This window comes from Podarcis cretensis (genome assembly GCF_951804945.1).
Source record: "Podarcis cretensis genome assembly, chromosome: 2".
In the NCBI taxonomy this organism is placed as follows: Eukaryota; Metazoa; Chordata; class Lepidosauria; order Squamata; family Lacertidae; genus Podarcis; species Podarcis cretensis.
Genome location: NC_137171.1, coordinates 49,323,757 through 49,337,804, shown reverse-complemented (window position 1 = coordinate 49,337,804; position 14,048 = coordinate 49,323,757). Strand labels below are relative to the sequence as shown.

The window sequence follows — 14,048 nt, the reverse complement described above, 5'->3', positions numbered from 1 at the left end:
AGATTCAGCCAGAGCCATCTCTTGCTAAATGTTTCAAAAAGCCAGTTATTTGAAAGAGCTCTGCCTGAGGCCTCAAAGCCACTGCTAGCTGGAAGAGATAATACTGGAGAAAATGGAGAAGTAGTCTCCATCTAAAGGAACCATTGACTTCACCAAAGTACAAACATTCAAGGTAGCATCTCCATTCATATAATATTTTATAATACCTACGAGGCTCAAGAGGAGTTTATGTATTAAAGTATCTTTGTCATGGTTCTGTCTACAACCTGTGGGTCTGGTGGCCTAACAACACATTCAGTTACACAGGAGGATTAGCAGTCACACGCTAGGTTCTTAAAAATTAAATACCAGGCCAGTGAAGGAGACCACAATTCTGATCAGCACCACAGCCTGAGAGGATAGGTAGCTGAAGCCTTGGTGCCACTGAGCATTTTTTCCTAATGCTTATTACCATGTAGTGGGGTGGTTTTGCTGAGATTGCAGCTGGAGAGAGGAGTCTTAAACCTTCTCTCCCAGAGTGTTGCAGTGACCATCATATCCTGCTTCATATTTAATTTTTTTTGCTAACCACGTGATTGCTAATCATGTTGATGGAACATGTAGCCTAAGATCCATTTGTGAATCTTCTCTTTAATACAACACATGGTACACATATCCTCTTGTGATCAGCAGTCAAGCTGAAAAACTGAAATGTCACTCAGATCCTAAATTATCCTGACATTAAACCTGAGCTCACTGTTTCATCTAAACTGAGGGGAATCCAAGTTTAAACAAACCAGGATGTTCATGCCAATGCTAGTCAGTGAAGGGAGGGGAAAGGGAAATATTTAAATCGGCACATAAGAGAAGAAGAAAACGGGAAATGAAAAGGGGTGCTCATGTGTTAAATTCAACAAATGTAGTGTCTGTGTACACAATAACTGAGCTGTACAAATCAAGTCTACGCTCTTTCACACAATCATTTGTACTTACAGCTACATTCAATGTCATGTGGGGATAAGCCTAATGGGCAGAGTCAATGGGGAAAAACCAAAGGGAACAAAGCAACTTAAGAAGTGGTTGTTAAATGTAAAAAACAAAGGCACACAGTCAGATGTCAGCTGGAACTTAGGCACTGCAGGAATAAAGGGATGCCGGTTAGTAATAGGGTAAAGCTGAACTAGAAGATACACAGCTATAGAGCTGCAAAATAGCTCTGAAAGAGGCACAGCTAGATCAGAATCCCTTATGAAAACAGGAAGACCTTCCATTTGCAGAAGGGCATGACTTGATCCAATCAAAGTACTGGTTCTAATGTACTCCATTTTAGGCAGGCATTTTTTTCCTTAGAGGCTGTGGTGTTCTACCTGTGCACAAAGATGTCTTATCATACTGCTGTTGCTGTTATGCCTACGTTTTTATTGTCACGGTTGTATTTTTACTTTTGTGATTTATACTCTGGTGTTGTGAGATGCCTCATGGGTGCTTAAATGAAAGTGTGGTTAAAAAACCTGGTGCAAATAAATAAATAAATGATTTGGCTCAAAGATTTCAGGTATGTCCCTAGGCTTCAGCCAACCTATTAGGATCTTCAACTTTTATCTTGTGCTATATCATAATTTGCTTTTAACAGCTACATCAGTTTCAATTAGCTAAAGGGCACTGCAATTTGTGATACACATGATCCCTTCAGTGTATACGACAAGTTGGACGCGGGTCAATCCATTATTTGTTATTTAATCTACCTTTCTCATAGTACAAAAACATTCATTTCCTTATTGAAATATTGGCCACTGACATAGATTCAGTGACTCTTCTCAGGATTAAACTCCACACACTGAAAAAGAAAGAATAAAGTAATAGTCTATTACAAAAAAAAAAAATCAAACAGATAATCAACAACAAAAAAAGAATAAAGTCAATAAGAATAATCTTACCTCTACCCCTTTATGTCTTACAATGTATCCTTTGTACCAACCTAAAAGTCAAAGCAAAACCATAGTTACTTATTATATGATTTTCAATGTCCAAATTGAGCCAATTCGTTCAATTTCTGCAAAACTAGGGTAGCAATCCTATGCATGATTACATGAGAGTAAGTCCCACTGAACACAGTGCAGTTTACTTCCTGGTATGCATAGATTAAATTGTGTTGAAAGAGGATCACTGGTATGTATGTATGTATGTATGTATGTATGTATGTATGTATGTATGTATTTGTGTTTGTTTCTTTGTTCATAATAAAGTATTCATAAATGCCTTTCAGGGCAATTGCCAGAGCAAGGAGGCACACAAAATTTACACAATTAGCATAGCAATATAAAAAGAATAAAGTTAAAATCCACATTACACCCTTTGATGAGCAGTAAATCCTCAGGACACAACTTAATGAAGACACACCAAATAACAAAAAGGAAGTGGGTGCAAATTTTAAAAAATCTAAAGAGTTCTTCTAAAAATCACCAGTGATGGGTTCATGCCATAAATCCCTTTTATGAACCAAATCTGCCTTTTTAAAGATTTTAGAAGAGCACTGTAGTTTGATCTTGCCCCGGAAGTAATATATAGCCATCCAGACTCAGAGCCATGGATAACCTTATCCTCCATGAATTTGTCTAATCCCCTCAAAAGGCTGAGTTGGTGCCCATGACTACATCTTATGAAAGCAAAAACCACTGTTTAACTATGTGTCCTGTATGAAGTACCGGTACTTCTGCCCTGAATCTCTCAATACTCAGTTTCATTGGGCAACCCCGGGGTTCAGTATGATGACAGGGAGAAAAAATTATCTGTGTCCACTTTCTCCACACACTGTATGCATAATATAATGCAACTCTTTCATGCTTCCCGCTTACCTTTTTTCTTACCTAAAATTCCCCCAAATTTTCTCTCCTTCACGTGTAACCACATTGTATATATAGTGAAGGGGAGAGGGCAATATGCCAAAGTAATCTGGGTTGAGGGGCGAGCAGCAATGTTACTTCTCTCCTAGCTGATCCCCCCCCCCCATGCTCTGATTATAGCTTTCATGTCTTGTTCAGTCCTCCAGTCAGGAGGCACAACAGCATCCTTTTCAGAGGTTGCTTTGCCTTGTAGGCCTGTCGGACTAGACTATAATCTACCAGTGGGAGCCAGAATTGCTTTGACAGTCATTTCCTAGAGGGAAAAGCCACCTGAGCCTAAGCATAGCTTCACCGACAGCATCCAGGACACGGCGGAAGCTCTGCTGTACAGCCATGTTGCAGCATAGCCAGATCTTCTCTGCTATGGGGAAAAGCTCAAGCATTTCCCTTAGCAACCAGTATTAATTATTGTGTCAAGGCACACTTAAAGCCCCAAAAGGCCATGTTTGTCAGCCTTAAAGTCAGACTTTAACACTATAGGGTTAGGCCATTAAAAGTGCTAATCACTTAGATTGTCAGGCCTGTGCAGAGTGGGGGCAGCCAGATATACTTGTCCCCAAGCCTCAGAGGGCTATAATCATGCCGAGGAGGCCTCATCCATGGCCTGCTGGACTTACACTGTCACGCCAAGAACAAGACTCCCACCCCAGGCCTCAGACAAGCTCTGCACAGGCCTGGAGAACAGTTGCTAAAAGGCAAACGTTAGATGTTAACTTTCGGCTGCTAGGAACTCTTACTGTTGTGAGACAGTTCAGCATGATCAGAAGTGCCTCACTTCCCCTGTTTGGCATCCTAGCTTGTCCCTCTTTGAACCTGGAAGCTCGCTGGCAAGTGGTCAAAAAAACAAAATAAGGAACCCAGACACTCATCCATCTTTGGTAACTGTCAGAAGTGGAAGTTGAGGCAATTCTGGAGAATAGGGAAGGGCAATACACAAGGGGGAAATATTTGAAGCACACCCTGTGGGATTTCCAGGGCTTCCAAACACACTAGAGCTGCCTTATCAGATTTTGAAGCAAGCAGCGCAATACACATTACCATCTAAAAATGGTCCCTCCACAAGAAAATTAAATCTAGAGTCGAAAGTTTTCTAAGTGCACCACTGAGTACATCCTTCACAGGATGAGGCAATCAAGGTATGATGTGTGAATCACAGGACCCAAGGCAAAAAAGAAAAGAAAAGAAAAGAAAACACCCTGCAGACATAATGCTGCTTATGGGGTGTCAGTTAACTCTCCCTGAAATACAGTGGTACCTCGGGTTACAGACACCTCGGGTTACAGACACTTCAGGTTACAGACTCCGCTAACCCAGAAGTAGTACCTCAGGTTAAGAACTTTACCTCAGGATGAGAACAGAAATCATGTGGCGGCAGTGGGAGGCCCCATTAGCCACAGTGGTACCTCAGGTTAAGAACGGTTTCAGGTTACAAACGGACCTCCGGAACAAATTAAGTTCTTAACCAGAGGTACCACTGTAACTATATTTTGAAGAAAATGCTTTTTAAGGCTCTCAGGTCAATGTTTGTAGCTCAAGAGAGACCTCTTCTGGTAAGAAATATGTTATAAACACATTGAGTAACTTTTTCATATCTGCGCTAATCTCATCTGTGACATAAACCTACAGAACATCTCTCTGGGGCTGTCGACCTTTGTTCAGATCAACTGTGCCATCTCATTATTTTTTTTCCAGTACTGGCTTTCAGTCCAGCAGTTTTGTGTTTCATTTTTGAGCACACAACCTTCACATGTTAACAGTGCATTTATGAAATCCAAAAGTTGTATTTTCTCAAGCTTTATAACCCCTGAAAGAATGCCATCCCTTGAGAATGAATAAGAAAAAAAAATCTCTGAATTAAAAAGGAACAGAGCAAAATCACATTTTTTTTGTTTCAAGATAATAAGGGAAACCTACTGCTGCATGGAACTACCACCACAGGTGCTACTTGGTTGAAGAGTGAAGGACAAGGAAGGAGGTCACTCTCCTGCTTCTCATCCACCTTTCAAACAGATGGAGAACATGGCCGTTCCATGGAGATTGTTTGTTTGTTTCTCACTATCCTACTACTGAACCCAGAGTGGGTTACAACACAAAACTTTTTAATTAAAAAACCCCCCAGATGGTTAAAATTATACAACACTACTAAGAAAAGCCCAGAGCAAATTAAATATTGGTTTGGTTCAGACATATAACTAAACCTTGGTTTGTTTAGCCTAAATATGATTTGTCCGAACCTAGCCTAGCAGATTAACCATGGTTTCTTTTCTGGCAACAATGATGAGAAGCCATGGTTTCTTGCCAGCATACCAGCCATAGCTTGCTTTACCTATGATTTTGGTGCCATGCCTGAACCCAACAACCTTGCTTAACCATACTTTGTTTGGCCACCCTATCCTAGACTCTTGCTAAGCTACAGAGGCATTGGGCAATATCATTTGGAAAGCAAACTAAGTTTGGAAAAACAGGCAATGTGAAAGACTCATTAACTAAACAAACATGTGCAATTGCAGTCAAACTAGAGAATCAATTGGAGCAAGTACTGCAGCTCCTCAGCCTCTCAGTCACACTGAATATTTCAGTGTGCACGTGCTGCATGGCCACAAGAGCACCAGAAGGTCTCCTTCTGTTTCATAGTTAATATATCGTATTTTTAAAAATCATGTTTATTTGAGTTCATATGTTGGTATCTCTCTCCACAAGCATAGTTGTTTGTAATACTGCCACATTACAAAAAACTACAAAGCCTGTTTTATGGCTACAGCTATGGATAAAACATTTCTGGTTATCATTTAACCAAAACCACTAGCAGAATTAAGGCTGTTTTTATTTATTAAGAAGTGTTGTTCTGCTTATGTTAGTTCTGATGGTTTTACCACAAAACCCACACATAAAACCCACAAGCAGGAAAAAAAGAGGCAAGTTAAACAAGTTTCACCTCCTAATAATTAATATCATTGTATTCATAATACAGACATCACAGTTTCAGTGTAAGGAGGTAAGTCACATCTGGATAAGAGTAAAATCTCATTAATGTCTCATTAATTCACCAAAAATGCACTCAGTGAACAAATATGCTTCTAAATATGCAGGCATGATGGCTGCATGTTTCAAGACAACAGTAATATAAGCATTGTCTCAGGATTTTTCTCTCTCCAATGAGCTCATAACTCAATGTGATGATGCAAGATACAAACCAAAAATTATTTCTCACCTTCACAGTCTTCCAGTATATGGACTACATCACCAATATGCAGAGATAGCTGTGGTACTCTTGCAGCTCTGAAATTGGATATTGCTGTGAAAATACAATCACTCAATCAATCTTTATTACGGTTAAACAGACAACAGAAATAGTATCAACAACATGTACTACATCAGCACCAAGGGGTGGACGCAGTAGACAAAATAAAAAATTACCTATATACTTATTTACATTAAAAATAACACTCCTTCAACTAAAGCTGTGAAAATACAGAATGAGCTGTTATGGATTCAATCAAATTAACATTTTAAACACAAGAGCTGTGTTTCAGACAAGATGCTAAACCACAATTTGGTGCTATGGGGGCAAGCCTTGAACTTGCTTGCTTGCTACCCACTCCCTTTTCCTCCTTTGGTGCAGTTACAAGAAATCTGGAAGCTTGCTAGATCCGAACAAAGAACTGTGGTTAGTGTAAAGTACGCTTTAAAAAGACAAACCAGAATCACCAACTCCAGTCTGAAATTGCCTTGCTTTCCTAAACCATAGTTAAGACTAGCTACAGTCTGTCTGACTTTGGACATAATAAAGTAATGACAGTTGAAAGCGAAAGCAAAATCTTCTGATTTCTTCAAAACAGCCATATCAGAAAGGAAGGCCCAACCTTTAAAGCTCATGCATGTAACACCAAACTATAGCTTAGAGTTGCCATATTTCAAAAAGTAAGATCCAAGACAACCCGAAAGTTGTTGAGTTTTTTTAGTAAATGCTACAAGAATGTCCTGGAAAATCAGGACGTATGGCAGCCCTGCTATATCTTAGCATTGCATGTGATCCAACTTAATATGGGATTATAAAGATTATTTTGAGAGTCAACATTATTTTAAATAGAAGCACAGCAATAAATATTAAATAAGCTGAATATGAAGGTTCAGTTCTCTGCCTCACTTGCAAAAGACATCTCCATAAAATGTGGAAATTGGAAATTCACACCTGAAATATAAATCATAAGAAATATATGCAGATAGCAAGCTGAAGTAATATGTCTCCAAAATAAAGCAACTAAAGGGTGTGGCAATCTTTATAGACTGTTTTCTAACCACACACTAAGAGAGACTTGCACCTGAGGAGGAGGGATAAGAGAGCTACCTTTTTAATTTGTTTACTGTTTTATTTCTCAAAACTGCTTTTATTTTTCAAAACATTTTGTTTTGAAAACTCCAGAGCAGTAAACAAAGGGTAATGAAATACTTCATAAACAATTATAAAACAATTATAGGAATAAAACCATATAAACTCCAAATAATCCAGCATCCATAGTTATTGGCAGCCTGCCTCAAAGCCGGTATTAACCTTGCACTGGTTGAGGTGATGTGCTTTCTGCTTGTGAAACAGCACTTTTGGATACAAGCCAATGTACTGTCAAGTACGCTTGTCTAAGCCAAAGCATAATACCATTTGTAAATCAAATCTGCAATTTTTATTAAATCAACTTGGAAGATAGGAGTGAGAATTAGACTTGTTCCAAAGTGAGAATTGGGCCTTCAATCTTAAATAAATTGGCTTGGGCAGAATAGCCTTAAAGCGTCAATTTACTGAAGTCCTGAACACACTTAATAGCTTCAAATTGTTCTGAGTTCTCCTCTTGTCCCCCTAATTCGCTGCCATTCAGAAATCAATCTTGGCATTCTTTCCAGTGCTTTTGGCCAAAATACAGAAAAAGCTACAGAAGGCTGTTTCAAGTTATAGCAGCCACAAAACAAAACAAAAACAGTACATCTCAGCAACAATTAAAAACAAAACTTTAGTGCATTTTGTTCTCACATTTGGCCGCCCCTTTTAGAACTCTAAACATACCCTGTGACCCAGATTCAGATATCCAGAGTATTTGATGTAATTTAGTTCTAATCATGGTACCAGCTCAATACAATTTCTATAGCCATGTTTTATTAAGCTGTTCTTGTGATACATTGTATTCCATTCTTCTTAAGTTAAAACAGTGACCCTTCCACAAAATGGTCAGTTTCATGAATAACAACCTAAAAGTGTTTAATATTTAAGTACTTTAGCTTTTACATCACTTCGTCTTCCATTTTTGTTCTGTTCTTCCTCACCATTCCTTCTCCAACCTCGCAGCTGGCTGTAGCTGAGGAAAGTTTACCTTAAGGTTCTCTTTCTCCCTCTCAAAAACACTTTAAAAGTACTTCTGACTTCTGGGTATGGCCTTTTGACCACCTATAAAGGTATACAGGTACTTGCATACTGCTAGTCCATACCCTCCAACATGTTGCCACGGAAACCAGAATGTGCCCCTTATGGCGCCATGTTTCCACGTGAGAGCACAGCCCCCATAACACGATTCCCGATTTAATCAGGACAGTTGAGGGATTTGCTAGAATATGCAGATAATGTATTTCCATGATCCAATATTTGGGTAGCAATCTAAGACAAATGAGAATCAAACAAATACTGACTTGTCACACTGTACTTCTTTTTTTTTAAAAAAAAAGCTATACCTTTATTGTTAGCTGTCCTGGATTTGAATGAGAGGGTATAAGAAACAAAACAACAACAATAATAAATACCAACAACTAAACTATTTCCTATGGATTTTGGCATTTAAAAGAAGCTTTCAAAAACCAGATGAAGGGGAGGGGGAGTGCATTCTGTCCTTTAAGCCATCACTACTCGTCGTGCTCATTTAAAGAAAAAAAAACCTAAATGTTCAGAGCATGGTTGTGTTAACATAATATTGCATTGCTTCCCAGTGGTACCTTTTTTTTCTTTTTTCTTTTTTCTTTTTACAAAGGGTTAGTATGGTGACATCAACCAACTGACAAAGGAAGTGGTTTTGCAAGCTTGATGTTTTCTGAGTAAGTGGAAACTTACAGCTTAAAGTCATTTGAAAGTACAAAGGTCCTGTTTCTTTTCTTTACTTAAAAAAAGGGAAAGGGGGAATAAAGCACGAACATGCATGTTTTGTTGGAGCCAAGATATACAGAGCACTATAAACAAATTCCTGAATCCCAAAGAGGAGGTAGGACCCATTAAAACTCCTATCAGTTAACAATTCCCAGCTGGATGTCTATTGTAGTAAAAAGCAAAAGTAGTTTGGCACCTGAAGGTCAAAGAAATGCATTGTGGCGTAAGCTTCTGCAGTCCAGTGCCACTTGTCAAATACTTGGAAGTGTCATCCTGAGTTGGCAGAGGTGCGTGTGTGTATGTCTGCCAGCTGAAAACAACACTTTTCCGGACCATGAAAGCTCATGGCACACTGTATTTACTGATCCTTAAGATGCCACAGCTGATTTTACTATTGGTTAGCACAACATGTTGTGGCTATGTGTGTCCCACTTCCCTGAGCAGTGAGAACTGCCTGGGTTTGATTTCATTTGGAAGGAGGGATCACTGGATACATAAGTTGCTTTGTAACAGAGTTTACTTACAAATTTGTAGAATTTGTTGATAGGTGGGTTGAGCAGAGGTGGTCATGGACAGCTTAAACAGCAACCCTACATCAGATCTGTAGCAAGGAACACTTGCCCACTCACCCAGTGCTGCTAGCTTACAAAGCCCCCAAAACTGAACTCAGACCACTCTGTTTCTCTCACAGTCTGCCTTAGTCTCCTACTCACAACTGCAATTTCTGTTGTTCTTTACACAGAGAAACCTACTTTATGGGAGCTGTGGGAGAAGGTATGCCCATGTCCCTTTCTCTGACCATTTTAGAGTAGTCCTCCATCACTAAGCAATCTCCCAACCATTAGCCCCTATTGAGGGCTGTTAAAACTACCTTTGTCAAGTTCAACATTTTGGCAAGGTATTGTCACAGTCTTGTTCACAGAAATATGATAGCAAGCCCATAACAATTGTGCTCCGGTGGTGCGGCAGCAGCAGGAGGCCCCATTAGCTAAAGTGGTGCTTCAGGTTAAGAACAGTTTCAGGCACTTAACCCGAGGTACAGTTTCAGGTACTTAACCCGAGGTACCACTGTATTTGTATTGAAGCAGATAGCCTATCAAAACTCTCTCCTCTATTTGTAGACAAGATAATGAGGGTGGGGTCCTTCAAATTTATCCAGGGGTGGTGAGATATTGTCCAATTTTCGCATGCAGAGTATAGCACCTTTTCTTTTTCTGCCTCTCCAAGTGATAACAACCACAAATGTATTGGCAGCTTGATCCCCATTTTTCATGCTCCACAGTGTCCTGGGCCTAGCATCATTACACAGCATCATTCACCGGGGGAGGAAGGGGGGGGGACAGCTTCCACCACAACAAAAACGGCAGAGAATATGTGTAGAAATTTCTTCAAAGTGCTCTTCCATTTTGTACAGGGGGAGGTGGAATTCAGACATTTTCTCGGAAAGAAATGGCTTTTCTTTAATTTGCATGTCTGGGGGAAGCAAATCCAACCATCGCCCTCTGCATTACAATCCATTAATACTATCTCCCCACCCCTCAAAAAAAATAGAAGAGAGACAAGAATGGGACCTCTGCAGATGAAACCTGATTCACATTACTTTTTCAGCGCTGTCCTGGATTGAATATATAAACCACAGTTGAAGTCTCACAACTTCCTTTTGTGGCACTTGCTTGTGATCCATGCTTGCTTCATTATCATGTTTTTTAAAGCTCCTGGAGGAGAATCAATGATGCTAACAGGGAAAAGAAAAACAACTAAACTTTCAGAGTCCTGGCCTGGTTTCAGTGTGAACTTTTGGAATGTTTCCATGGACTTAACAAACAAATCAAGTATATACAGTCAGGACAGCCGTTTTCTAATTTGGGGGTGACTAACATGTGGCCTTCCAGCTAATTGCCAACTCCCAGTAACAGCTGGAGAATCATAGGTTAGCCACCTATATTCCAGTTCAAACTCTTGAAGTCTCCTTAGTTGCTCAGCCCTAAAAAAATCCAACTTTTCCAACACTTGCCTCCACTTAAATGAAAATCATTTTAAAGTGCCATACTTTATTTATCTAACACCACAGCATTTAGCAAAAAGATACCTATACAGTCGTACCTTGGATCCCGAACGCGTTGCGAGTCTAACGTTTTGGCTCCCGAACGCTGCAAACCCGGAAGTGAGTGTTCCGTTTTGCATTCTTTGGAACCTGAATGTCCGACGCGGCTTCCATGGCTTCTGGAGCTTCCTGCAGCCAATCAGAAGCCACGCCTTGATTTCCAAACATTTTGGAAGTCAAGCAGACTTCCAGAACGGATCCCATTCGACTTCCGAGGTACCACTGTAGTGTGAGAAATGTGCTGCTCACTTCCTATTTATTTTTAATTCATTTATAAAAGAATATCTATACCAACATTTTATGAAAGCAGGGTGGTGTACAGTATGAAGCTCCATTAAAAACAATATAGATAATAATTAACGTGACTGGCTAGCAAAAATAATAAAAAAAGAAACAGCTAGAAAGGTCTTCAGGCGATTCTTGAAAGTCAAAAGTGAGGGTGCCTGTCAAATCTCTTTTGGAAGAATGCTCCATTAACATATGTGGTGATAATGTGAAAAAAGTTCTTTTTAAAAAAAAAAAAAAAAGATTAAAACTCCCAAATCATTGCCATTATAAGCAAAACCATCAATATTCCTTACAGCTAAATCTGAAGTGTATATTTAAAAATGCAATTCAGCCTGACCATTAAATCCTCTATGGGCTGTAACAGCTGCAAGAATTGTAATTGGTGCTTGTTGACATTTACCCCTATTGACTATCGAAATTGTATGGTTTAGCAAATCTTGGCATCTGGTCTTAATGATGAAACTAGCACAATTTGTGGGTCTACTCTAGGTCTAAAGGAAGACCAAGCGGAAAAACATATGCCACACAAATAGAGTTCCAGGTCTTCTGGGGGCTCAGTGGGGAGAAGAGTGAGGTGAAGTCCCCATTTGTGTAAGACGCAGACATAACTGGATTTTACCTGACAAAAATCAAATTTCTTGTGACTGTTGGCTCTATTCATTTCTCTTGAGCACCATCAATTAAATTATTTGTATCAACACATTCAAGGCTCCACCTTTGTTTTACTGCAATTGTAAAACCTTAAGATGATTAGGATTCATCTTCCATAGTTAGTGCAGGATTGCTCATAAATTATATGCTCTTTAGAGATATGAACTATGTACTAGTAGAATTATAAAATATATTCAGTACATATACAGACAATGGTAGGTGCTATGTATTTTGTATGTGGTAGTATTTTTCCAGAGTAATTCAAGCACTGGGCCCAAGAATCTTTTCAGAAGGCAGCAAGAGGCTTCTGATCATTCACAAGAGAGAAGTCAGTATCCTGGTTCTTTAGTTTTGCAAAAGGAGCTATCTACCAAGCTTAGTATGAGTTTTGAATAATTTTGCAATGTTACTATATCATTGCACTGAAACTCAATTGTATTTTGCTTCTGGCATTTCTTCCAGAAATCCAAATAATTTCATACAACATCAAGCAAATCAGAATGTATAGATTGCCCTGTCATCAGCACAGGAACATACACAGCTGACTTAGACAGTCAATCAATCCAGCTAGGTTTGTATTGTCTACAGATTGGCAATGGCTCAAACGGGAGTTTCCTCCAGCCTACCAGAAGATTGAACTTGGGACCTTTTGCATGTACTGAGCTACGGCCTTTCCTAAGTTTCAAAATGGGGTTGAATGTTTAAGATTTGGCCATGTTCAATCATTTAATGATTTCTCACATGAAAGTCTCCTAACTCAGCACAGTTCATGGTAATTAGTTGGTAGTTTGCTGTGGGTTATAATTATATTACCACTGGAAAATGAATGAACAATCTCAACAAGAAGATTTTAAAAGCAGTGGACTAAACAATCTACACAACACATAAGTACAAGTTCAGTTATTTAGCACATTTATTTCCTGCCTTTTGTTCCATCATGTAATCAACAGGGGATTTTTAAGCACTGACAAGACCCAGCTAGGTGACTGCATGATGCGGCCAAAGATCACACCCAGAACCAGTAAAACAAGTGTCTCAGGAGCACAGTACATATAGTATGTTTCTGAAAATGTGCTTGCTCCCTTTCCATTTCCTGTTTATAACAGAGCCAATAAGAGGACAACTTGCATAACTGAGTCAATGTCTAAGAAGAACTCGAATGTCTAAGATTCCAGTTTGGTTATCGCAAGACAAAGGGTTGTTTTTATAGTTTACAGCTTTAAATTTAGTTAGTTCCACAGGACTTTCCACAAGAATAGGGAAACAGCACTAGGCAAAGATTGATTGGAAGCAAGTATCAATGAAACCTTCTTATGTGCGTGTTCAGCACAGACCCATCAGACAAGGCACAAAACAGCTATTTTGTTGTTTCAATTTTTGGGGTTTTTTGCTGACCAAGTTGATTTATCTTCATGCATTGCAGCACTTCTCCCCACATCCTGCAGAGGAGGAAAACCCCAGAGAGGAGCTTGCATGATACATACCCACTCCAATCTTCTTATCAGTTTTTTGCCAAGGAGTCATAGCCAACAAGTCCAGCAGGCTAGGGTAGCCTTGATTCAGGAGAACAGCTGTTTGGTACCGGATAAAATCCCAGTAATGTTCAAGGATGGAGTCAAGTGAATTGCAAGGCAAGTTTGTCTACTGCTGCAGTTGCAGCAGGGAGCTTTGCTCTTCTCACAATCCCTCAGCTTCCTTCCTCTTTTTCTGTGCAGTGTCCTCAACGAGGCTCTTACGCTAAATGAAAGTGATGCTTCTATGTAGAGGAGGGACAACACCGGGCGCCTTGCTGACAGGGCAATGACAGCAAACACAAGCAAATAGGAACGTAAGGGGACTATGGTTACTACCACCACTACATGCTAAGCAAATCACACAGCTTCTAGACACCATGTGTTCCTCCCAAGATGGTAAGATCAGTTAATGAGGTGCCGCTTCATGTTCCATCCTTTTTAATGGCGACATGTATTACAGCACTGTTTTAGGAGCAACACCTACCCAT

At 39.6% G+C, this 14,048-nt stretch overlaps 1 protein-coding gene across 4 annotated transcripts in view; it reads right to left on the bottom strand.

The window, feature by feature from the left end:
- Positions 1-13,662, bottom strand: part of DOCK2 (dedicator of cytokinesis 2) — a 246,372-nt gene extending 232,710 nt beyond the window's left edge. The window contains exons 1-3 of one of the 4 annotated variants that reach the window (XM_079964756.1): positions 13,531-13,662; positions 6,094-6,177; positions 1,917-1,957 (exon numbers count right to left, since the gene is read on the bottom strand). In XM_079964756.1, coding sequence (XP_079820882.1) covers positions 1,917-1,957; positions 6,094-6,177; positions 13,531-13,570 — 165 coding nt within the window. In that variant the 5' untranslated portion in view covers positions 13,571-13,662. Of the gene's footprint in view, positions 1-1,916; positions 1,958-2,834; positions 2,905-3,152; positions 3,404-6,093; positions 6,178-13,530 lie in introns of those variants that run through there. The other 3 variants (XM_079964759.1, XM_079964757.1, XM_079964758.1) reach the window with 3 other exon arrangements.
- Positions 13,663-14,048: the final 386 nt, after the last annotated feature.